This window comes from Gopherus evgoodei, unplaced genomic scaffold (assembly GCF_007399415.2).
Source record: "Gopherus evgoodei ecotype Sinaloan lineage unplaced genomic scaffold, rGopEvg1_v1.p scaffold_38_arrow_ctg1, whole genome shotgun sequence".
NCBI classification, from domain to species: Eukaryota; Metazoa; Chordata; order Testudines; family Testudinidae; genus Gopherus; species Gopherus evgoodei.
In genome coordinates, this window is record NW_022060059.1 from 2,069,221 (window position 1) to 2,095,321 (window position 26,101).

General features: G+C 45.5%; 1 protein-coding gene across 1 annotated transcript in view; it reads right to left on the reverse strand.

Annotated features, from left to right (window-relative positions):
• Positions 1 to 26,101, reverse strand: part of CRAMP1 (cramped chromatin regulator homolog 1) — a 108,663-nt gene that overhangs the window by 64,083 nt on the left and 18,479 nt on the right. The window contains 4 exon segments of the mRNA XM_030545692.1: positions 4,611 to 4,659; positions 17,244 to 17,327; positions 21,175 to 21,328; positions 22,360 to 22,553. Of these exon segments, the coding sequence (XP_030401552.1) occupies positions 4,611 to 4,659; positions 17,244 to 17,327; positions 21,175 to 21,328; positions 22,360 to 22,553 (481 nt within the window).

Below are 26,101 nucleotides of genomic sequence, written 5' to 3' on the forward strand. Positions count from 1 at the left end.
GTTCCCATTGGGGATTTCAGTCACCCTGATATCTGTTGGAAGAGCAATACAGCAGTGCACAGACAATCCAGGAAGTTTTTGGTGTGTTGGGCACAACTTCCTGGTGCAAGTGCTGGAGGAACAAACTAGGGGCCAGGGGGGGCCGGATAGCTCAGTGGTTTGAGCATTGGCCTACTAACCCACGGTTGTGAGTTCAATCCTTGAGGGGGGCCATTTAGGGAAGTGGGGATTGGTCCTGCTTTGAGCAGGGGGTTGGACTAGATGATCTCCTGAGGTCCCTTCCAACCCTAACAATCTATGATTCTATGATTCCTGCTCAAACAGGGAAGAGTTTGTAGAAGAGGTAGAAGTGGGTGGCAACCTGGGCAGCAGTTGACCATGAGATAGTCAAGTTCAAGATCCTGATCAAAGGAAAAAAGGAGAGCAGCAAAATACAGACCCTGGACTTCAGAAAAGCAGACACTGATTCCCTCAGGGAACTGATGGGCAGGATCCCCTTGGAGGCTAATATGAGGGGGAAAGGAGTCCAGGAGAGCTGGCTGTATTTTAAAGAAGCCTTATTGAGGGTGCAGAAACAAATCATCCTGATGTGCAGAAAGAACAGCAAATATGGTAGGCAACCAGCTTGGCTTAACAGTGAAATCTTCAGTGAGCTTAAGCACAAAAAGGAAGCTTACAAGAAGTGGAAACTTGGACAGATGACTAAGGAGAAATATAAATATATTGCTCGAGCTTTCAGGGGTGTAATCAGGAAGACCAAAGCACAATTGGAGATGCAGCTACCAAGGGATATGAAGGGTAACTAGAAGGGTTTCTACAGGTATGTTTGCAACAAGAAGGTGGTCAGGGAAAGTGGGGATCCTTAATGAATGGGGGAGGCAGCCTAGTCACAGATGATATGGAAAAAGCTGAAGTACTCAATTTTTTTTGTCTGTCTTCACAGACAAGGACAGCTCCCAGACTGCTGTACTGTGCAACACAATATGGGGAGGAGGTGAGTGGCCCTCGGTGGTGAAAGAACAGGTTACCGACTGTTTAGAAAAGCTGGACATATAAGTCCATGGGGCTGGATGCAATGCATCCGAGGGTGATGAGGGAGTTGGCTGATGTGACTGTAGAGCCATTGGCCATTATCTCTGAAATTTTGTGGCAATCGGGGAAGGTCATGGAAAATTGGAAAAAGGCAAACAGTGACCATCTTTGAAAAAGGGAAGAAGGAGAATCCAGGGAACTACAGACCGGTCAGCCTCACTTCAGTCCCTGGAAAAATCATGAAGCAGGTCCTCAAGAAATCTATTTTGAAGCACTCAGAAGAGAGGAAGGTGATCAGGAACAGTCAACATGGATTTACCAAGGGTAAGTCATGCTTGACTAACCTGATTGCTTTCTATGATGAGATAACTGGTTCTGTGGATATGGGGAAAGCAGTGGATGCGATATACCTTGATTTTAGCAAAGCTTTTGATACTGTCTCCAGTATTCTTGCCAGCAAGTTAAAGAAATATGGATTAGATGAATGGACTATAAAGGTGAATAGAAAGCTGGCTCGATGTCTAGTTGGCAGCCGGTATCAAGTGGAGTGCCCCAGGGGTTTGTCCTCAGGCCGGTTTTGTTCAACATCTTTTATTAATGATCTGGATGATGGGATGAATTACACCCTCAGCAAGTTCGCAGATGACACTAAGCTGGGGGAGAGGTAGATACAGTGGAGGGTAGGGATAGGGTCCACAGTGACCTAGACAAACTGGAGGATTGGGCAAAAATAAATCTGATGAGGTTCAACAAGAACAAGTGCAGAGCCCTGCACTTAGGAAGGAAGAATCCCATGCACTGCTACAGGCTGGGGACCGACTGGCTAAGCAGCAGTTCTGCAGAAAAGGACCTGGGGATTACATTGGATCAGAAGCTTGATACGAGGCAGTGTGCCCTTGTCGCCACGAAGGCTAACAGTATATTGGGCTGCATTAGTAGAAGCACCGCCAGCACATTGAGGGAGTTGTTATTCCCTTCTATTCAGCACTGATGAGGCCACATCTGGAGTTCTGCATCCAGTTTTGGGCCCCTCACTACAGAAAGGATATGGACAAATTGGAGAAGTCCAGCAGAGGGCAATGAAAATGATTAGGGGGCTGGGACACATGACTTACGAGGAGAGGCTGAGGGAACTGGGACTATTTAGTCTGCAGAAGAGAAGAGTGAGGGGGGATTTGATAGCAGCCTTCAACTACCTGAAGGGGGGTTCAGTAGAGGATGGAGCTAGGCTCTTCTCAGTGATGGCAGAACAAGGAGCAATGGTCTCAAGTTGCAGTGGGGAAGGTCTAGGTTGGATATTAGGAAAAACTATTTCACTAGTGAAGCACCGCAATGGGTTACCTAGGGAGGTGGTGGAATCTCCATCCTGTGTTTTTAAGCCCCAGCTTGACAAAGCCCTGGCTGAGAGGATTTAGTTCCGGTTGGTCCTGCTTTGAGCAGCAGCTTGGACTAGATGACCTCCTGAGGTCTCTTCCAACCCTAATCTTTATGATTCTACGAATACATGACACAAAGCTCTATTCTCAGTTTGGTACCTCCTATTTACACAATCCAGGGATACAACTCCTGTAGTATAAAAATAGGTCGTAAGGGAGGCCTGGGTTGGCTAGAAAGTGATGAAGAGTCCCAAGAATGTTTAACAATACTTTGTTCCATAGTTGCCCAGTATAGAGATTCTAGCAACTCTGTTCCAACAGTGGCCAGCATCCAAAGACTAGATAGACTACTGGTCTGAATTGGTATAGCAATTCCAACATTCCAAAATAAGTCATATTTAGCTCTATTTTGGCCTATTTTCTAGACCCCCATGGCTTCAGGTAACTGCTGACAGCAGCGCAAAAAGCTTTGCAGTTGCTCAATTCTAGATGTTTCTGGGATTTTTAAGGTAACTAAATCAAGTGTGACATTTTGTGCAAAGAATCCTTAATTGTCTGAAATAATTAGCGGATTACGTTTCCAATCAATACTCGGCATTTGCAGCCCGGGTTTTCAGCTCAGCTGCAAAGGTTTTGACCAACATATCTAGTCATTTCATTTTGATAAATAAATGAGTGAGGATCTTGTAGAAAGTCAGAGATGCTGCATGGTCTAAGTAGAATGAAAGAGGTCGAGACCCTAAGTTCAAGTCCCAGCTATGCCAGTAACATGCTGGGTAGCTCCTCACAGTTCCTCTGCATCTCAGTTTCCGCACTTGTCAAATAAGGCTAATAGTTATCTCTCTCAGGAGGGGACTATGAGGATAATCTGTTCTCATATATGTTTCCTGTTGTGTTTGGGAAGGGGGAAGAGAAAGATCGCCTGCAACTAAGTGTGATTATGGCTTTCTAGCACCACGTGGGGTAATTTCAGCAGCACAGTAAGCTGGAGAAGAAAGATTTCAGTCCATATTGTATTTTACTGTGCATATAGAGTTAGGGGGCTGTGTCTCTTTCCATCTCCCTCGGATTAATGTACACAGACTGCCATTTGAGTAATGGAAATACAATTTTAAACACTGCTGTTGTGCAGTTTGCTCATTGGAATGACAGGAAACTTTTTGGGCAGAAAGAGGATGTCCCTCTTCTGCCTGATAAGAGCAGAGTCAATGTGCACTATTTCATCTGCCAAAAAGAGTGAATAATTCTGGATTTCCCAATAAGAAAAGTAAAACCTATTTACACTCCGGGTCATATTAAGAGATTGCGTTTTAATATATTTAAGTGCAAGAATCCACATTTCTGAAATGCTTTAATATGAGACAAAATCGGTGTAAGATAAATATCTAACTTTCTCCCAGATAATCACCATTTGGTTAGAACACATGAGATTAAAGAAAACTAAGGCCCCAATTCAGCAAAGTGACACTGTCAAGAAAACCCCCTGAGCCTATAAATACCACACTACAGGACTGGGGACTAAATTTGCTAAAAATGAGCATGTTCTTGTCATCATGTTGTGCTGGTCAGAGTGCTTGGATAACATTGACTTTATAAGAGATCCCCAATCCACCATATATACCTATGTCCTAAAGTCTAGGTGTTAGAGTAATGAGCCATTTAGAAAAGCAGAACAATTCAATTATTTAACCCTCCCTCCGCTCCCCAAGAAGTATTTCATGCATTCATTTCTAAAAGTAGTAGAACTTCCTACCACTTATATAATCCAGGGGACAGTGCAGTTCAGGAGTGAGGCCCCAATTCTGCTTGAAATCAAGGAGACTACTCGTGCTTATAGTTAAGTACATCCATAAGTGTTAAACAGGATCGGCCTAAAGGCCTAAAACCACAGTAGTGTCGGTGCTAAAAGTCATATTCTGTACATTCAATCAACTTTATTTATTTTTTTGAAGACATCTTCTACAAAGCATTTCACACTATCAGAGAATGTCTTAAACTTTACCCTTGGTGTATTTACTATTTAAATTAGTTTGCCTCTCAGGGAAAAATAAGGGAAAAATATGAAAAAGTTATTTCATATTTTTCAGCATATTAAATAAAATTACAGCCCTTACAAAGTAATAAATGCTCTCTGCACTGGGCCATCAACTCAGCAATCAAACTGCTTTGTGATTATTAGTGGCCAAAAAAATCCTTACTTACCCAATTTGAATGAGCTCATTAAGTTTTGTTGCATTTTTATCATCCATACCTTTAAGTGAAAAAGAAAACAAATATAACACACTATATTAGGAATTAAACAACAGGACACAAACTATAATCATGTCTGCTTGCCTTATAGTTTATGATGTTGTATTACAATGGGAAGATGCTTTTGATTATCATAAAAATACCAGGGCTACAACGAAGTTCCTGAACATATTCTATTCATATGCCTCTGTACAGTACAATTCAGTTTAAGCAAGACAAGTAGGGTTTACACACACCCTGCTGTGTTAATTACATTTCGGTCACAGATTAAAAGACAAAAGTTCATCAGTTCTGCAAAGGCCCTAGGTTTCTCAGCGTGGATCAGACATTGCAGTATCGACTGCAAAGATACCTGCTCTTCATGCTCTGAATCTCTGTTGCTAAGGCAGCATAGCACTATGGAGAAGCCTGAAACCCTCACAAGTTTGGATGCCATACAAGAAAAAAATAAAACACACACACACCCTCCACATCCTATGCAATGTACTGCACATTTTGAAACACACATTATGTTAACTTGATTTATATTCTCTAAGGTAACAAAACCTGGATCTACTTGCAGAGAAATTGACCTTTCCCAAGCAATGCTGTAAGTCATTCCTGACACTCTTTCATCCTTCCATGCCATCTGCAATTTCAGGGAATGCAGACGACTGCCTACTTTCCAAAGGAAAGGGAAATAAGCTGATTCTGGCAAGCAGCAGGGCAGACCTGCAATAAATAATACCTAGGAGGGAGACTGCTACTCAAGTTTATTGGACAAACAAAAACAGAGAATTTTCAAGGTGACGGTGAATATGGTACGTAAGAAGATGCAAATTATTAGATAATACTGCAGATGCATAGACAACATGCATGCAGTACCAAGATAACTGGGCATGACTGTGATAATTTCCCATCACAGTCAAGGTGGGGACAAGTAGCTGCTCCTGGTCATTCTAAGGGTATGTCTACACTATGAAATTAGGTAGATTCTATAGAAGTCAATTTTTAGAAATTGATTTTATACAGTCGATTGCGTATGTCCACACTAAGCGTATTAAGTCGGCAGAGTGCATCCTCACTACCTTGGCTAGCATCGACTTACAGGGCGGTGCACTGTGGGTAGCTATCCCACAGTTCCTGCAGTCTCCACTGCCCATTGGAATTCTGGGTTAAGCTCTCAATGCCTGATGGGGCAAAAACATTGTCGTGGGTGGTTTGGGGTACTTGCCCCTTCCTCCATTAAAGCAACGGCAGACAATCGTTTCATGCCAGACATGAAGGCGATTAGAAGAGCACAGCAAGGCACGCTGCGCATCAGAGAGGCTTTGAAAACCAGTCTCATGACTGACCAGGCTTTGGTGTGACAGTTGTGTGTTTCTCCTTGATGCAAACCCACCCCCTTTGTTGATTTTAATTCCCTGTAAGCCAACCACCCCTCCCCCCTTCGAAATGAAGTAACATTGTTTTGAAACCATGTATTCTTTCTTTATTAATTAAAAAAATGAGATAACGGACAAGGTAATGGGGGGGGGGGAGAAGGGATGACAAGGCCATATTGCTTATTGTAGCCACACTAAAAATCAAACTGTTTGAATGACAGCCTTCTGTTGTGTGGGCCATCCTCTGCAGTGGAGTGGCTGGGTGCCTGGAGCCCCCCCCCCCCCGTTCTTGGGCATCTGGGTGAGGAGGCTATGGAACATGGGCAGGAGGGTATAGGGTTATACAGTGGATGCAGCAGGGGTCTATGCTCTTGTTGGCTTTCCTGCAGCTCTAACAGACGCTTCATCATGTCCGTTTGCTACCCCATTAGCCTCAGCATCGCATGGGGGGAGGGATAGTTCAGTGGTTTGAGCATTGGCCTGCTAAACCCAGGGTTGTGAGTTCAATCCTTGAGGGGGCCCGTTTGAGGATTGGTCCTGCTTTCAGCAGGGGGGTTGACTAGATGATCCCTTGAGGTCCTTTCCAACCCTAATCTATGATTCTATGATCCTGCTTCCGCTCTTCGCGTTCACTTATTTCTTTCCTGGCCTCTGCCACTGAATGCCTCCATGCATTAAACTGTGCCCTATCAGCGTAGGAGGACTGCATGAACTCGGAAAACATGTCATCACAAGTGTTTTTTTTCCACCTTCTAATCTACGATAACCTCAGGGACAGAGATGATAGGGGGAGTGTAGAAACATTCTACGCTCTACGATTCTGGGGGGACTGCATGGTCACACCTGTGCTGCTGAGTTTGCCATGACCAAAGAGGAAATGAAATTCAAAAGTTCCCGGAGCTAGTGTACCTGGCTAGTGCATCGGAATTCGAAGTACTGTCCAGAGCTGTCACAATGGAGCACTCGGCATAGCTCCTGGAGGCCAATACCGTCGATTTGCATTTGCACTACCCCAAATTTGACCCAGCAAAGTCAATTTTAGTGCTACTCCCCTAGCCGGGGAGGAGTACAGAAGTCGATTTTAGAGCCCTTTAGGTCAACAGAATGGGGCTGGTTGTGTGGATGCATTCATTTTTAAACTGACCTAATGCGGCTAAATTTGACCTACCCCGTAGTGTAGACCAGGCCTAAGACAAGGTGTGGAGAAGCAGGAGATACACTGCTGGCGTCTTCTATTGACAATGCAACCTGCCCTGACTTTGTCATGAAGCAGATCAAAATTGCTTCTCAAAGATGGGTGAGCACACTGGAGAGCTTTGAACTAACAGAATAAAGTGAATGTGAACAGCCTGAACAGTTCAGTTCATGAGACAATAAAGTAAAATCCCCTAGTGAGGAGAGAATGTAGTAAAAAGTCCCCAGGGGCACTACTATACAGCAGGGAATTCATATGATCCACCAATTATGCCTTCTTTTTTGTTATTTTATAAATAATTCAGTCTTTAAAAGTAAATAAAAGTTTAGAACATTCTACATTTAGTTTCCCACATCCAGCCGGCAAAGCCATACACAAAGATGCTACACCATCCCTGCTAGGGCACTGGTCCCACCAAAAACTCTCAGGTCCAGAATGAATGAAACACATAGGACAAACTAGTGCAGACAGGGCTAAAGAAGTTGATTTATTTAGAATGCATCTTACCGAACAGTTAAAGTTTTTATTGCTGATTAAGATGATCATGTTTATTCATTTTAAGTAGTTATTGTTATATAAAGATTTAAAGCCTGATTTGAAGAACAGCATCATCCCGGACTGTGATTTTGCAGGCACAGATAATGGCAGATGCAAGTGATATAGTTTATACAATTAATTGCTTGATTTTCAGGAACAACCAGGTAGCCAGATACATAAATTAAAAATGTATTTCACCTGCAAAACTGTGGATGGTTCTTTAAAAAAAATAAAAAAGGACAATTACTCACCTTCTAATAATTGTTGTTCTTCGAGATGCGTTGTTCAAATCCAATCCAATCAGGTGTGTGCATGCAACGTGCACAGTGATCGGCAACTTCTTCCCTAAGTAGCACCCATCGGGTCAGCTAAGGAACCCTTGGAGTGGCGCCCTCATGGCGCTCAATATATGACCCTGCCAACCCGATCCCCCTTCAGTTCCTTCTTGCCAGCTACTCCGACAGAGGGGAAAGAGGGTGGGTATTGGAATTGACGAGACCACCACATTTCGAAGAACAGCAGTTACAAGAAGGTGAGTAACCGTCTTTTCTTCTTCGAGTGTTTGTTCATGTCGATTCCAATTAGGTGACTCCCAAGCTCTTCAATGGGGGTGGGGTCGGAGTTAATGAATCACTGATTGGAGACCCGCTCTACCGAAAGCTGAGCCATCCCTAGAATGCTGGGTGATGGCATAGTGGGTGGTAAACGTGTGCAACGAGGACCAGGTTGCCGCTCTGCAGATTTCCTGGATAGGCACCTGGCAGGAAAGCAGCAGACAAGGCTTGAGCTTATATTAGGTGGGCTGTAATAGCCAGGGCTCTGAACTTGGCAAGGTCATAACAGGTATGGATGAGCCCATGATCCAGGAAGAAATGCGTTGTGAGGAGACCAGAAGCCCCTTCATGTAGTCTGCCACTGCTAAAACAGTTAGTTTGACTTCCTGAAGTTGGTTTGACTTCCTGCTAGCACTCTCCACAGTAAATGAAGCATCTGCTCCTGTGCAATAGCATGTGGCTTGGGAAAGAAAACTGGTAGAAAAATGGCTTGGCCAATGTGGAACTGGGATACCACCTTGAGCAGGAAGGCTGAGTGCAGCCTGAGCTGTACTTTGTCCTTGAGGGGATAGGAGTGGGGGAGGAGGCAGAAGAGGTTAACGCTTTTAACTCTGACACCCTCCTGGCTGATGTGATGGCAACCAGAAATGCCACCTTCCATGAGAGATACAGAAGGGAGCATGTAGCCAGTGGTTCAAAGGGGACTCCCATTAGCCTAGCTAGGACCAGACTGAGGTCCCAAGCAGGTGGACAGGACTGTGGATATAGCCATTCCATGCCCTTAAGGAAACAGCCCACCACAGGGTTGGCGAATACCAAACAACCTAACTATCCCCAGGTGGAACGCTGAGATAGTCGCGAGGTGTACTTTGATGGATGATTCGGCCAAACCTTGCTGCATCCGATGCAGTAGATAGTCCAGGATGAATGGTATAGATGCCTGAAGTGGGAGGTACGTGACTGCGCTCACACCAGCACAAGAACCTTTTCCACACAGCTAGATAAGTGGCCCTGGTGGAAGGTTTCCTGCTACCAAGCAGCACCTCCCTCACAGATTCCGTGCACTGGCGCTCCATTGGGTTTAGCCTTGAAGCTTCCAAACCATGAGATAGAGGGACAGGAGGTCCAGTTGAAGCAGGCAGCCATGGTCCTTGTGATCAAATCGGAGAGGAATGGCAGTGCGATCGGGGTGTCCACTGACAGCTCCAGAAGCGTGGTGTATCTAGGCTGGCAAACCTAGTGGGGAGGGCTTTAAACTAGGTTCATCGAAGGAAGAAGACCAAAGGCCCGAGGGAAGTGGGGAAATGGGATACCGGGAGGAAGCACGAGCAGGAGAGGGGAGGACTCCTGTTTCGGACTGAGAAAGCAGGACAATCAGTGAGTTATTGTAAGTGCCTATATACAAATGCAAGAAGCATGGGAAACAAGCAGGGAGAACTGGAAGTCCTGGCACAATCAAGGAACTATGATGTGATTGGAATAACAGAGACTTGGTAGGATAACTCTCATGACTGGAGTACTGTCACGGATGGATATAAACTGTTCAGGAAGGACAGGCAGGGCAGAAAAGGTGGGGGAGTTGCATTGTATGTAAGAGAGCAGTATGACTGATCAGAGCTCCGGTATGAAACTGCAGAAAAACCTGAGAGTCTCTGGATTAAGTTTAAAAGTGTGAGCAACAAGGGTGATGTTGTGGTGGGAGTCTGCTATAGACCACCAGACCAGGGGGATGAGGTGGACAAGGCTTTCTTCCGGCAACTAGTAGAAGTTACTAGATGGCAGGCACTAGTTCTCATGGAAGACTTTAATCACCCTGATATCGGATGGGAGAGCAATACAGCGGTGCACAGACAATCGAGGAAGTTTTTGGAAAGCGTAGGGGACAATTTCCTGGTCCAAGCTCTGGAGGAACCAACTAGGGGCAGAGCTCTTCTTGAACTGCTCTGCTGCTCACAAACAGAGAAGAGTTAGTAGGGGAAGAAAAAGTGGATGGGAACCTGGGAGGCAGCGACCATGAGATAGTCAAGTTCAGGATCCTGACACAAGGAAGAAAGGAGAGCAGCAGAATACAGACCCTGGACTTCAGAAAAGCAAACTTTGATTCCCTCAGGGAACTGATGGGCAGGATCTCCTGGGAAAATAACATCAGGGGGAAAGGAGTCCAGGAGAGCTGGCTGTATTTTAAAGAATCCTTATTGAGGTTGAAGGAAAAAAACATCCCGGTGTGTAGGAAGAATAGTAAATATGGCAGGTGACCAGCTTGGCTTACCAGTGAAATCCTTGCTGATCTTAAACGCAAAAAAGAAGCTTACAAAAAGTGGAAGATAGGACAAATGACCAGGAAGGAGTATAAACATATTGCTCAGGCATACAGGAGTGAAATCAGGAAGGCCAAATCACACTTGGAGTTGCAGCTAGCAAGAGATGTTAAGAGTAACAAGAAAGGTTTCTTCAGGTATGTTAGCAACCTAGTGACAGAGGATGTGGAAAAAGCTAATGTACTCAATGATTTTTTTGCCTCCGTCTTCACAAACAAGGTCAGCTCCCAGGCTCCTGCACTGGGCAGCACGGTATGGGGAGAAGGTGACCAGCCCTCTGTGGAGAAAGCAGTGTTTCGGGACTATTTAGAAAAACTGGACGATCACAAGTCCATAGGGCAGGATGCGCTACATCCAAGGGTGCTAAAGGAGTTGGCGGATGTGATTGCACAGCCGTTGGCCATTATCTTTGAAAACTCATGGTGAATGGGGGAGGTCCTGGACAACTGGAAAAAGGCTATTGTAGTGCCCACCTTTAAAAAAAGAGGAGGAAGAGGATCCGGGGAACTACAGGCCAGCCAGCCTTACTTCAGTCCCTGGAAAAATCATGGAGCAGGTCCTCAAGGAATCAATTCTGAAGCACGTAGAGGAGAGGAAAGTGATCAGGAACAGTCAGCATGGATTCACCAAGGGCAAGTCATGCCTGACTAACCTAATTGCCTTCTATGAGGAGATAACTGGGTCTGTGGATGAGGGGAAAGCAGTGGATGCGTTATTCCTTGACTTTAGCAAAGCTTTTGTTACAGTCTCCCACAGTATTCTTGCCAGCAAGTTAAAGTAGTATGGACTGGATGATTGGACGATAAGGTGTCTAGAAAGCTGGCTAGATCGTTGGGCTCAACGGGTAGTGATCAACGGCTCCATGGCTAGCTGGCAGACAGTTTCAAGTGGAGTGCCCCAAAGGTCAGTCCTGGGGCCAGTTTTGTTCAATATCTTTATTAATGATCTGGAGGATGGCGCGGACTACACTCTCAGCAAGTTTGCAGATGACACTAAACTGGGAGGAGCGGTAGATACACTGGAGGGTAGGGATAGGATACAGAGGGACCTAGACAAATTAGAGGACTGGGCCAAAAGACACCCGATGAGGTTCAACAAGGACAAGTGCAGAGTCCTGCACTTAGGACGGAAGAATCCCATTCACTGTTACAGACTAGGGATCGAAAAACAGTTCTGCAGAAAAGGACCTAGGGGTTACAGTGGACGAGAAGCTGGATATGAGTCAACAGTGTGTCCTTGTTGCAAAGAAGGCTAATGGCATTTTTGGTTATATAAGTAGGGGCATTGCCTGCAGATCGAGGGATGTGATCATTCTCCTCTATTCGACATTGGTGAGGCCTCATCTGGAGTATTGTGTCCAGTTCTGGGCCCCACACTACAAGAAGGATGTGGAAAAATTGGAAAGAGTCCAGTGGAGGGCAACAAAAATGATTAGGGGTCTGGAGCACATGACTTATGAAGAGGCTGAGGGAACTGTGATTGTTTAGTCTGCAGAAGAGAAGAATGAGGTGGGATTTGATAGCTGCTTTCAGCTACCTGAAAGGGAGTTCCAAAGAGGATGGATCTAGACTGTTCTCAGTGGTACCTGATGACAGAACAAGGAGTAATGGTCTCAAGTTTCAGTGGGGGAGGTTTAGGTTGGATATTAGGAAAATCTTTTTCGCTAGGAGGGTAGTGAAGCACTGGAATGGGTTACCTAGGGAGGTGGTGGAATCTCCTTCCTTAGAGGTTTTTAAAGTCAGGCTTGACAAAGCCCTGGCTGGGATGATTTAGTTGGGAATTGGTCCTGCTTTGAGCAGGAGTTTGGACCAAATGACCTCCTGAGGTCCCTTCCAACCCTGATATTCCATGATTCTATGAATGTTGGCATGGCCACGAAGGGGCCAGCAGAGGTCTGCCTTGTCTCTGCGGATCTTGAGGAGTATCTTGTGGATGAGTAGTACTGGAGGGAAGGCATATAGTAGACTATTTGCCCAGGGTAGCATGAACACATCCGAGATAGAGCCCGGACTGTGCTTTTGGAAAGAGCAAGGTGTTGGACACTTCTTGTTGCTCCTGGTGGCAAATAGGTCTACCCAGGGAAACTCCCTCCTTTGGAAAATGGAATGTATGACTTCTGGCCGGATGGACCACTAGTGGTTGCGGAACGACCTGCTGAGATGGTCCATAAGCTTGTTTCGTACTCCCGGGAGATAGGATGGAGCTGGCTATACATAAAGCCCATAGCTGGAGAGCCTCCAAACAGAGAGGGGAGGAGCGGGCTGCACCCTGCTTGTTTATGCAAAATATGGCCATGGTGTTGTTGGTCAGCACCGCCATGCACTGACCTTGTAATCTGGTATGGAAGGTTTAGCAATCTAGTCTCACCACTCTGAGGTCCTTTATATTGATGTGGAGCAGGATCTCGGACTGTGACCACCTGCCCTGAGTCTATAGGTCTCTTAAGTGGGCCACCAACCCAGATCTGACATGTCTATTACTAAGGTCATGGACGGTTGAGGGGTGCAGAATGGGACACCTTTGCAGACCATGGGAGGGTCAAACCACCAGCCTAGGGTATTTAAGACTCATGCCGGTACTGTTACTACCGAGTCTAAACTGTCTTAACCTCAGTGATAAGCTGAGACAAGCCATGCTTGGCGTGATCTGAGCCTCAGCTTGGCATGCCTGACCACATAGGTACATGTCGCCATGTGTCCACGGAGACTGAGGCATGTCCTCATGATTGTGGTGAGGTATCATCTGAGAGTCTGAATGATGTCTGACAGTGTTTGGAATCTAGACTCTGGTAGTGTGGCTCTTGCCTGAACCGAGTCAAGCACCACCCCAATGAACTCTATTTGTTGGGTGAGTGACAACGTTGACTTGTCCACACTGAAGAGGAGATCTAGTCTCTGGAAGGTCTCTCTGACTAACCAGACCTGGGACTCCACCTGCTCCCTGGAGCACCACCACAGTAGCCAGTCGTCGAGGTAGGGATACAGCTGCACCTGCCCCTTGCAGAGAAAGGCTGTGACCAGGGACATACACTTGGTGAAAACCCTAGGGGCCATTTATAACCTGAATGGGAGCACCGTGAACTGATAGGTTGGGGATTGGTCCTGCTTTGAGCAGGGGGTTGGATTAGATGACCTCCTGAGGTCCCTTCCAACCCTGATATTCTATGCGGTTGACAACCACCTCAGGAAACGTCTGTGGGCCAGCCAAATGGCTCTATGAAAGTAAGTGTCTTTCATGTCGAGGGCAGTGTACCAGTCCCCCGGATCCAGGGAAGGGATAACTATGCTTAGGGAGACCGAGTGGAACTTCAACTTTACCATGAACTGGTTGAGCCCTCGCAGATTTAAGATGGGTCTAAGACCCCCCTCCCCCCGCTTTGCCTTGGGGATTAGGAAATAACAGGAGTAGAATCCCTTGCCCCTTGCTCCACTGCCCCTATGGCGAGGAACAGTTGTACCTCCTGGATAAGGAGTTGCTCTTGAGGGGGTCCCTGAAGAGAGATGGGAGGGAGGGGAGGAGCAGAACTGGAGAGAATATCCCATTTCTACTCTGCGAAGAATCCAGCGGTCCGATGTTATATGGGACCACGCATAGTATACGTGAGATAGATCAGAAATTGGGGGGAGGGAAGGATCCGGGATAGTGGCTGGTATGCCATCCTCAAGGGTCCCTTCAAAATCGTTGCTTGGATCCTGACAATAGCTTTGTCGGGCCCTGCCCCTGGCATGAGGGAGAGTTAGAAGGTCTATGCCCTATTGTTCCTGCCCTTACAGCAGTAAGTATCTTGCCTCGTATGGGGCTGGTATTACGCTGCTACTGTTGGGGTTGAGGCTGAAAGGGTTTCTCTAAGTAGCAGGAGTGTGCATCCCCAGAGATTTCACAGTTGCCCTTGAGTCTTTTAGGCTGTGAAACCTCGAGTCTGTCTAGTCCAAAAACAGCCTTGCGTCCTCAAAGGGAAGGTCCTGCAGGTTCTTCTGAACTTCCAGGGGAAGCCCGGAAGCTTGGAGCCATGCAGTTCTCCTCACGACCACCCCAGAGATGGTACATGCCGCAGAGTCAGCCCAGTCGAGGGAGGCCTGCAGAGATGTTCTGGCCACTGCCTTCCCCTCCTCGACCAGAGCTGAGAACTTCACTAGAAGGACCTCCTGGGGCGAGAACATCCACCATCGTGTTCTCTGACTCAATGACTTCCTCTACCTGTAGGTCCATGTTACAGGCAATGCAGCGGAGCAGGTCCTGGTGCGCCCTGTGGTCAATGGGTGGATGACCTGAAGCTGATGCTCCTGCCATCGCCTCATCAGGTGCGGGTGACGAGGAAGCAAGTAGGAGTATAGGGTACCCGTGCCCCTCTATGTGCCCAGATTGCCCCTAGGTTGCATTGGACTTGTCCAGTGGTTCAGCACTGTCAGATGTGATCTGGGTTATGGGTGGGTCTCCACTGTCTCCTCTATAGTATGAGGGGGCAGTCTGGACAGGGTCACCTCTGTAACCCGAGGAGCAGGTCTATCCATCGATAACTGGGAAGGATGACGTCCCGATGCCACCAACTTAGAAACCCTCGAAGGGTTACCCTGGACCTGATGGTAAGCCCGGGGGCTCAGAGGGGTCATTGCGTGGCGAGTGGCCACTGTGGCTGCCATGGCCAACTGAGTGGGTCTCCGGTGCTTATCCGACCTATGTCTACTGCACGAGTAATAGGAGTCGGCCTCAGAGTCTGAGGATCCCAAGGGCGATGACCACGGTGATGGCAACCATCCCTGAAGCCTGGGCTACGCTAGGTGGGGAGTTCGAACTAAGATACTCAACTTCAGCTATGCGAATAGCGTAGCTGAAGTCTAAGTATCTTAATATGACTTACCTAGCCGTCCTCTCGGCGGTGAGTCAACTGCCACAGCTCCCCGTTGAATCCACTTACTCATCCTGCAAAGGTGGAGTACAGGTGTCGATTAGCGGATCGATTTATCGCATCCAGATGGGTAGTATAGACGTACCCTGAACTGACGGTCGGTGCTGAGAAGACGAAGTCAGGGATCGGTGCTGCGACGATCATTTGAGGATCGGCATTGGCTGTCCCATGACCAAGACCGATGCCACGTGTCTGGTGCCAGAGAACAGCTGCTCTGCTCCGGTGCTGTGTCTCGGTGCCAGCCCAGCAGGGGTGTTCACAATTGATGCTGACCCCTCAGTGCCTGATAGACAGATTGCCTGGCGCCAGGAGTGCAACAATCTTGTGCCAAGACTGGTGCCGGGCACTATTGCAGCAATGGAGACTGGGAACAGTGCCGGTCTGGCAATGAGGAGAGCTTCATCATCGTGGGCTTGATGACATCCATCTAGGCGGTGCCAGAAGCTTCTCTCTAACAGCATGGGGCTCAGGTGCAGTAATTTTTATAAGCTCCTTGGCAGCCTGAAAAGCGTCCGGGATCGAGGGAAGCTCCAACGCCTCCCCCAGGCACTGCCCCGCTGGAAACTCACTGAGTGCCAGGCTCAACGGTGCCGCCTGGGGTGCTGGAGTCAACGGGACAAGATCTTGCTGCTTGGAAGTCGAGGCCTTCTTCTGAGGCAGCAAAGTCTCCCCTGCTGGTCTCACTCTCTGAGGAGAGTGCCCTCTGTCCATCTTCTTATGGCACTTGTGGGACACTGGAGATGTTGACCGGTGCTGGGGCGCTGTTCCTGGCTATGGTGTAGGAGATCTTTGGTACCAAGGGTCTTTCGCACCATAGTCCTTCCTCAGCACCAATTCATAGACCAAGCTTGGGCCTTGGTGGTCAGGTGCCGCAGGATGGAGCGTGGCTTCCATTAACAACTGCTTCAAATGGAAGTTGCATTCCTTTCTAGTTCTGGGCTTGAAAGCCTTACAAATCTTGCAGCACTCAGACTGATGCGCCTTCCCTAGACACCTCAGGCGCGAGTCATGGGGATCTCTATTGGGCATAGGCTTTCTGCATACACAGCAAGATTTAAATCCTTGGGCTTGAGGCATGCCCTGAAGCCCAAGGCAGGGTGAGGGGAGAACAATCACCAAGTCTATACTAACTACAAATAACAATAAATTAACTACAAAACAAAAACAGGGTAGGACTAGGTAATAGGCTAAGGGAACACTTGCAAGCAAGCAAAACGCAGTTCTTACCGTCCATAGCAGCGTTGGAAGGAACTGAAGGGGGGGGGGTGAGGTTGGCAGGGTCATATATTTAGCACCATAAGGGCACCACTCCAGGGGGCTCCCTAACTGACTGAGGGGAAAAGTTTCCAATGACCACGCACGCGGCGTGCACACACCTGATTGGAATCAACGTGAACAAGCACTCGAAGAAGAATAAAATAAAACCAAGCCTGTGTTTTCTGTATTATCTGCATAAAGAAAGCTAAATGAATATTATGTTAAAAGAAAAATGGGAATCCTATGTGACTGGCCAAAAAAAATTCTTGTTGAAAAAAAAAAAATCCCTTAAGAAAGCTACACAACTCAGAACTGCACCAGAATACAATGGGCAGACATTTTGAAGGCCACCCAAGCACAACTGTACAAGGCAAACCCAGCCCTTAAGGTAGAACTCCATGATTCTGCAGTACAAAAAAACAAATTTCCACCACTTGAGGAAATTCATACTCACAGCCCCCAATCTTCTTCCTTAGTTCCCCATAACAGACTAAGCCATAAAGCTCCAAGGAGGATTTTTTCAGCCCTTGAGAAAACACTGCAAAACAAAACAAGTACCAGGTGAGATATGAGACAGAGAGAGAGAGCCTCACTGCAGATATGCCATGAGCCGCAACAGATCAAGTAACTTTCCAACAAAAACACCCTCAGTGAAAGTGACAAAAATCCACATATTTAATCAATATACAAAGATCTCACTGCAGATAGCCCTAAGTCCTATTTCACAGTAATACTAAATAAGAGGAGTACATGTATTTCATAGCTAGGACTTTATATCTGTGAAATGCAACAATTTTATATAGGCTCAAAAACCAAGAAGAGATTTCACAGAATTTTAACAAACAACATTTCAGCAAAACTAACTCAAGTTAGCGCTGACAATTTGCTATTACCCTACAACTCCATCACCACTTAAGTTAGCTGTCTATAACTATAATCAAATTAAGTTTCAAGACACATTGATGCCTTCTGCAAAACTCAAACATACATACATCTGTTTTGAGTGACATACACACACTTGAGTTTTCTAGACGATATCAGTACATTTTGAAATTTTATATATGTATTTTTTTTCAAATTCTTGGGTCAATTTCTGTAATATTTTCTTCCAACAACAGAATATATTGGTGTGGGCATTTTAATTCTATTATGGTAGCATATTACAGCTTATATCCATGGCTAGTGGTAAAAAAAATCCTTTGGCATACAAATCAGACCAAGAAATACTTATACATGATGCTGCGGTGACAATCGCAATTCTCTTTGATTTGCAGGCTACCAGTAAGTCCAAAATTCAGCCATATGCATTTTCACCAGTACTCAAGTTTAGCCACCTGTGCCTCAGATTCTTAAACCTCTACACTGGCAGCTAAGCAGTTTTCACACCTTGCAGATTTAGGTATAATACCTTCATTTATTCATTTCTGCTTATCCAGACCACAACTGACTATTTACTTTGGAAGGACTTCTTAACTTATATGCAGATAGGTTTCTTCCAATGCTGGATTTGCAGGGTCATTTATTTTTAAATTAAAAACTAAAACTTGTTTGATCTCACAAACTGTGACCATCTTCTGAGTATAGCGAGAACACTAAAAGAATACCTGTGCTAACTGTACTTTACAAATGGAAATCTTCTTAAACATCCTAATCCTAGGGACAAGACCAATCAATTTTTAAAAGAGATTTTACTGTAGAGCCTTTACATGCTTCTGCTTTTCCTAGAAGCATGTTGTTAACACATGCTCCAGAATGACTTTCATTTGCAACTAGTCATCGGCACTGAAAATCTTATCTCTCTCTCTCAGACAAGCACATTTTTTTTTTTAAAAAAGAGTGGTTGTACCTGTAAAAATTAATGGGATGAATTGATTGTGGGGACTATGGCAAAAGTTAAAGAACCGTTTAAGGGAAAATGTACTTAACCACTGTCTAGATGTAACAATATAGACTCCTGAGGGAATTATGCATTACTGCACATGCATAATTAATGAGCCTCGCATATTTTTAATTTTTTGTGCAGAAAAAAGAGCTTCTGTTGAAATGTTATTGCAGTTCTGCCTTTTGCCCACCAGAGGGGGCTGTGGCAATAGACCAGCAGCAACGCCCAGCCAGCGAGGGGAAAGAAAGAGCCTGCCTTCTTTGCAGGACCTGTCAAGCCAGATCAGACCAGGGCTATGAGGAGACAGATAGTGTGGGGTGATGGGCAGTCAGACAGGGGCTCATAAGGGCTAGTGGGGGAGGACAGACTGGGACTGGGAGTGGCTAGATCGGGGCACAGGGACACATAGGGACAGAGGGAGGGGGTGTGAGTGGGAGCGGAGAGGGGTTCAAGGATCCCTGGGGGTGCAGAAACACCTGGGGACAGGAGATGTGCCTGACTGAATGGGAGAGACTAGGGGTCAGCCAGGGTCTGCATGGGGGAAGCTCCCCAGCAATCTCCCCCTCCCCCCAAAAAACCCCATTCCATACTTTTCCCACCCATACCCCAAAACCCTCCAAGTTCACACCCAGGCTCCTTCTCAGCAATTTACATCCCACTCACTCAGCTCCTGTTACCCCTGACTTCTGCAAGCTTTGCACTGCTTCTGAGGGGTGCGGGAAATAAGGTTCTGTATTGTAGTTTAAATGAATTATGACTCTGAGTTCTGTATTAATATGCCTAGTAAGGAATCTATTTGTCAAAAAATATTTCCTGAATCTTTTTTGTTGTCTGTATTGTTAAAACATACTGGCTGACAGGTATTTTGAAATAAATGACCAAAAATAATTGAAACTGGTGTGATTATACTGTGTTATTTTGACAAATAAAATATGCTGAATTTTAAAATATTGTGGGCAGAATTTTTTGATTTTTTGGCGCAGAATTCCCCCAGGTGTACAATGTACAACTAGAATACAGGATCAGTAGAATATGAAAACTAAGGGGACCTGTATTTGCTGCTCAACTTACCAACATAAGAGGCACTCCTGATTAGTTCTTTTGAATGTTAAAAATATTATGTTAGGAATTCACACACTTTGCTAGATGGACTTAAAAAAAAAAAAATCTATCATCTAGACATGGTTACCAGCAAACAGTCCTGGACCCGAGTTTCACCTTTACCAAGTACAGTAACTCCCCACTTAACATCCTCTCGCTTAACGTTGTTTCGATGATAGATCCCTGCTCCATTACAGAACATGCCTGTTTAAAGTTGTGCAATGCTCAGCTATAACGTCTTTTGGCCACCTGCTTTGTCCATGGCTGGTAGCTACCTTACACCCCCCTCCCAGCACGTCCTGCCCACTGGCAGAGCCTGCGGATCAGCGCCTTCCCCCTGCCTATGGCAATCAGCTGATTTGCAGCATTCAGGAGGCAAAGGAGGGAGAGAGGAAGCTACACGCCAGATGACTGCCGCAGGCGCTGATTTGCAGGGTCCGCCAGTGGGCAGGAGGCACTGGGGAAGGAGTGAGCGTAGGGGAACTGATGGGGCTGCCAGCCTGTTTAATACCTGTATTAAATTGCTTGCTTAAAAATAGTTTAAAATGTATGCAATGCCTTTTGCCTGGGGAAAAAAAAAAGTTTCCCTGGAACCTAACACCTCCATTTACATTAATTCTTATGGGGAAATTGGATTCGCTTAAAGTCGCATTTTTCAGGAACATAACTACAACATTAAGTAAGGAGTTACTGTACATACAATTCAAGTGAATTTGGAACAGTTCGCACGAATTACTATTACAGGTATAAATCACTATTGCCAGTTACTTGGCTATCTGGTTTCCCCACCACTGTCCAACAAGGGGAAAAAGCATACTTTGCTTAGGATTCTTGGATTGTCCATTCAGTGAAATAAAGTAGCTTAGATGTTTATTGAATGGACAAGTGCAAGAAAAGTTCAATATTTCAGCCATATGCTAGCTGCAGACACTTTGCTTTTTTACTTTATTTTGCTTGACCCAAGAAGTTGGGATCAGTGAAGTCATGATTAGCTACAATACTCTGGCTGTCTATCAACGAAGTCGAAACCCTTGGAGCGGTGACATCCAGGATATGTTGGAAGAGACATCTCTTTAATCTGGCTTTTTGCTGATTAGGTCAATAGTTAGATGAATATTTATTATAGGTGCATGGAGTTAATAACAGAGGAATGGTCTTGTTTTGTAACCGTCTGTTGGAAAATATTTTGTTTTAAATTTGTAAAAGTAAGCCTACTTGTGGCCATGACAGGTACAGTACAAGATATTCAGCGATATCTTAATAGTATCCAATATTTATTTTTATCTTCACCATTCCTGTGCTCTGAGACCATATTAAAAGACAGGGCTTCAACTCCCACCAGAACAAATACTTATCCCAGACTCTGAGCTGGTCATGGAACCCACTCCCACTGCATACTCACCATTATCAAAATCAATATATTTAGAGATCTTGTGCCAGGTGCGGTAGTAGAAGTGCCGGACCTGCTCTTTGTTCTTCACCATGCTTGCTGGTTTGCCTTTCTTCTTGTACTTTAGAGCAATGTTGTTCTGAATAGCTTCAAAGTCCTTCCCGTGCTGAAAAAGTACAAGATTAAAACCAATTAAAGAACAAAAAATGCAGAGGATAAAAAGGATGAGGAATTCAATCTAATGACAGACTATCATCTTCTTTTATGATCTAGCTAGGCCTTTTCCATTTCTCCTATCCAGTTATAGACCTGGCCAAATCCAGTTTAGGAGTTTAAGACTGTGTGACAGCTGGTGTGTGTGGGTTGTTCTCTGCCAAAGATGTTAACCATGTCTAACTTCTATAAAACTCTATTATAAAGAACTGAGGTTATGCTGCCATGTAAAAAAATAATGCAGCACAATTGTATACATTTTAGTTCTGAAAGTTGGGATGGGGCACCATATGTATTTTTCCCCATTGGAAACAACTGACACTACTTTTAAATTGTGCTTTTATTATAGACATTTTGTAAATGAAAATAAAATACTAATAATCACATGATTTCATTGTCAGGGCTTCTGTGTTCATTATGGAATGCTCACATCTATTAAGAAGTGACTGCTGAGGATTTAACATTTTGCTTATTCAAGCAGATGGAAAAAAATAGAGAAATGGCCCAAGCAATGCACAGGAATGATGCAACCTTGTCCATTATATCTGGAGACAGGCACTTTATTTTAATAGACAACCTCAAACAGGCACAAATTCTATGGACAAGGTAACAAAATATGAAGTTTGGGGGCTGCACGCATATAGTAAACTGATTTCTTCTTCTAGCTTCACAGTGCCTGATATTTTTAAGCTGATAGCTTTAAGCTGATAGCTTTGGTTCTGCCTCAGTACAAGAAGATGGACTTGACTTCTCAAGGTCCCTTCCAGCCCTACTTTCTTATGATTCTATGGTTCACATGCATTGTGCAGCCAGTTGTGCTCACTTGTATACAGGATATGTGCACTTAAACTAATTCGAAATGTCATCCTCTACAAACTCCCAAATCAAGTTTTCATTTAAAACACAAAACCAAGCCAGCCAAGCATGGGCTCCATAAGAGGCACCAGGCCAGCTGCTTGCCTTTCTTCTTCCATATACACACACCTCATAAAGTCCCTCGAAGAAGGTATTCTTATCCTCTGTGCTCCATGATTCCCACTGACGTCTGACTTTCTTTCCTTCCTCCTTCTCTCCACTTGAGGTCCCCAGGTTCCTTGCGGCAGTCTTAGAACTCCCAGCAGGAGCGCTGGGAGGAATTCCTGATGTGCTACCAGATGAGGTCCCTCCATTATCTGTCCCTTTAGACAAGTGAATTTAAAAGCATTGAGAAAGGTCACATATAAAGGGGGAAAATCCTATAGAATTAAAAGAAAATGTCTGGATTTCTTGACTGTACCATGTTTTCCAGGGTTTGCACCTCAAACACATTAGGCAGATGATGAGTTGCTAAAAGCTATGAAAAGCAGCAGTATGTCTCAGTGGGAGGGTTAGCAGGCAAACACAAGGAACGTTGGAGTGGGTCAATTATACACCTCCAGAGATATGGAAGATAGGTGAAAGTATCTCTCTTCAGAAGTGCCAGAAGGATGATGCAAGCTGCAGTCCCTACACTGGTCTATAACAGAAGTACATATGCCCTGGCACAGCTGAAGAGAACCTAAATACAATGTTGAATACTGATGTGCACATGAGTAATCCACTGAACTGAGGGCTGCAAGATCTGGCTTTAAAACTCTAACTGCAATATCTCAATTGATTAAAAAAGGAACACTAATAAATGATCACATTATTCAGTGGAGCAGTGTTCTCAGTAATCCCATTTTCTGTACATAAAGCAGCATCTTTGGAGTGTGACGACTCTGAAGTTGTGAGCTGTATCTCAAAGATGAACACCCAGTCCCATGTTGGTCTGACTGCTCTCCATAAAAACACAACTGCCTGTCTGGAAGCAGCACCCCTGTCTGGAAGCAGCACCCTTATCAATTTGTCAGCACTCCAAAAGGCAAGATTCAAAGAGTAGCATCATAGGAACAGTGAAAACAGGATGATAAAGCTGGATGGAAGAAAAAAGGTAGCTTAAAGAAAAATAAAAAGGAAATGATAGGGTAGATGAAAAGGGCTATACTAAGTGCCACGGCAGCTCTGTGACGTGGGCAGCGCAGACACGCTTTATCGCAGTGGCCTGTGTGGGGCCGGTGGCTGGGACCCCAGACCAGCAGTGGGCTGAGCAGCTCAGGCCGCTGCCATTCAGGGGTTCCATCTGCTGGCTCCTGCCAGCCACGATCCCGGCTGCTGGACCCATTCCGCCTGCTGCCGGTCTGGGGTCCCAGCCTTGCCCACATACAGGGGGTACCCACTTTCTCCCTGGTTCTGGCCCATTCTCTTCCTCTCTCTCTGCACAGAGCTGAAGGTGGGAGTGCACTGAGCACAGGGCTGGGGGTGAAGGAGCAGGCTGGGGCTTTGGATGTAGGGTCTGGCCAGGAGCTAGAATGAAGAAGAGGGTTAAGTGTTGGGGCAGGAGGTCTGGGTGTGGAGTGCTTACCTGGGCAGTTCCCATTTGGGGCAAATGGTGCAAGTGGGAACGTGCATGTGTGTGTGTGCAGGAGCTCTCATTTGGTGCTCAGGGTGGGGGTGGGGATGTGGAGGGTACAAGAGTCAGGATGCGGGGGGTGCATGGAGTGTGAGGGGGCTGGTTATGTGTGGAGGCGCAAGAGTCAGGGCAGAGGGCTGGGGGCATGTGAGAGGAGTGCAGGTGTCAGGGCCTGGAGGGCCTCTGTATGTATGGGGGTGCCAGAGTCAGGGCTGGGGTCATGGGGGGCGGGGGTGTGTGAAGAAGTCAAGCAGAGGGCTGAGTGTTTGTGAGGGAGGTACAGGGCTCAGGGTAGGGGCCTGGGGTGGGGCTGCAGGGCTCAGGGCAGAGGGCTGGAGGCGATATGCCCCTATTTCACCACCACTTTCACCCAAGGCCCTGCCCCCGCTTCTTCTCTGCCTCCGCTGGGAGCAGCAAGCACACTGACTCCACTCCTCCCCAACTCCCTCCCTCACAAGGGCTATCAGCTGATTGGCCGGCAGGGAGGGATGGAGAGGAGGAGAAGGGGCAGGAACCCAGGACTCTGTAGGAAGAAGCAGGGGAACGGCAGGACCAAGCTTCTGCCGCCTGCCCCCGCAGGGGGGCGGGAAGGAGGGAAGATGGAGAAGAGTGGGCCTGGCTGGGCAGGGCAGGGCAGGGCAGGGCAGGATTTTTAATGGCACGATGCTGCCTGTCAGAGGAGTCCCGGCAGGCAGCAGTGTGCCATTAAAAATCTGCTCGCATGCCGTCTTTGGCACACATGCCACAGGTTGCCGACGCCTGGAATACAGCATACTAATTTACAAATCTGACAGTTCTCACAAAAATAAAAATTGCCCCACCTCACTTCTCTATAAAGATTTTAGAATGTTTACTTACTACATTACATTTAAAAAAAAACCACACTACCATCTTCAATAATATGCTATGAAGCACTAACATTTTAAAACTATACTACAACTGTCAAAATAGAGATACATTTTGTCGCACAACAGCCTCTATTTTAATATCAAACCAGAGTTTAACATATCATAAAACATTACACTTACTACCATTACTCTAGCTAGCTATCACATTTGGTTGAAATTTTGGATACTCATACTGTCCTCACACACAGTATTTACTTTTGTATCATTTTGTATGCCCTACTTTCCTGTTATTTTAAGGCAAATATGTTGCCTCAATTTGTTTTTATTATTATTGTTGTGAAATTTTGTGAACTGATGAGTAAGCAAGTCTACAGTAAAATTTCCAAGCTCTATGTGTGAATTAGCAAGGTTCTATTATATATGCGATTGAAGTTAAATATCTGAAAGCAGCTTTTCCATTTACCTACCAACTCTGGAGTTCAAGATTCTGTGTTCCCCATATAAGAGCTGTAGACATCAGATCCCAATAGCATTGCAACAGAGTGCAGGGAATTGAACTGTCCTAGGTTTATTACCTTGTGCAAGGGAAAGAGAAACCTGAATGCAAAACTTAGAGGAAAGTGTGACTACTTTTGTTTCAAAAGACTAATGGTTAGGGATTTGTGGTGCTAAAAATAGTTCTGCTTTATATTTTAAATAAGGTAATTTTGATTCAAATGCAACACAGAATATTCCAAACTAAATTGTTTAAAAACATATTGTAAGAAAATTTGCAATTACATATTGTATCGTTACACTCAAAAAGAAAATATTTCATATGAAGCGCACAGTTAAAGCAACAATTTTAAGACTGTTTCTTATGGTCTCTTAGTTTAGACTTGATCTTTCAGCAGAAAATTACTACAGGTCTGTTGCATCTTACGCTGGGGTTACGTTCCGCAGTCAGCGCGTAAAGCGAAAACCGCGTATGGTCAAAATGACACTTGAAAATCCCTTAAATCACCCATAAAGTACTATGTATTGTATATGGCAATGTACAGTACAGTATATAATAAAGACTACATATTAATATTATAAAGTTATATTTTGCATAATAGACAGAAGAATGAAAGAATAAAATTTAACAGTGCAGTATTGTAAACCGGAACAGTCACCAGTCTTGTACTGTACACACGCCAATGATTAGTCTTCCTCTTCCCCTGACAACACTATTATTGAGGAGTCAGGGCTTGATGTCGATCCAGGAGACAATGGGCCAGGCTTGGGTGATGGAGAGCGAGACGTAGACAAAGTGATTGGTTCTGGTTCAGCTCGAGAAGTTGATTGTGTAGGTTCTGCTGCTACTGGTTGTTTTTTCTTTAAAAACATGGTGACTGGCAACTGTCGCTGTTGTCTCTTGAGCTCCTCA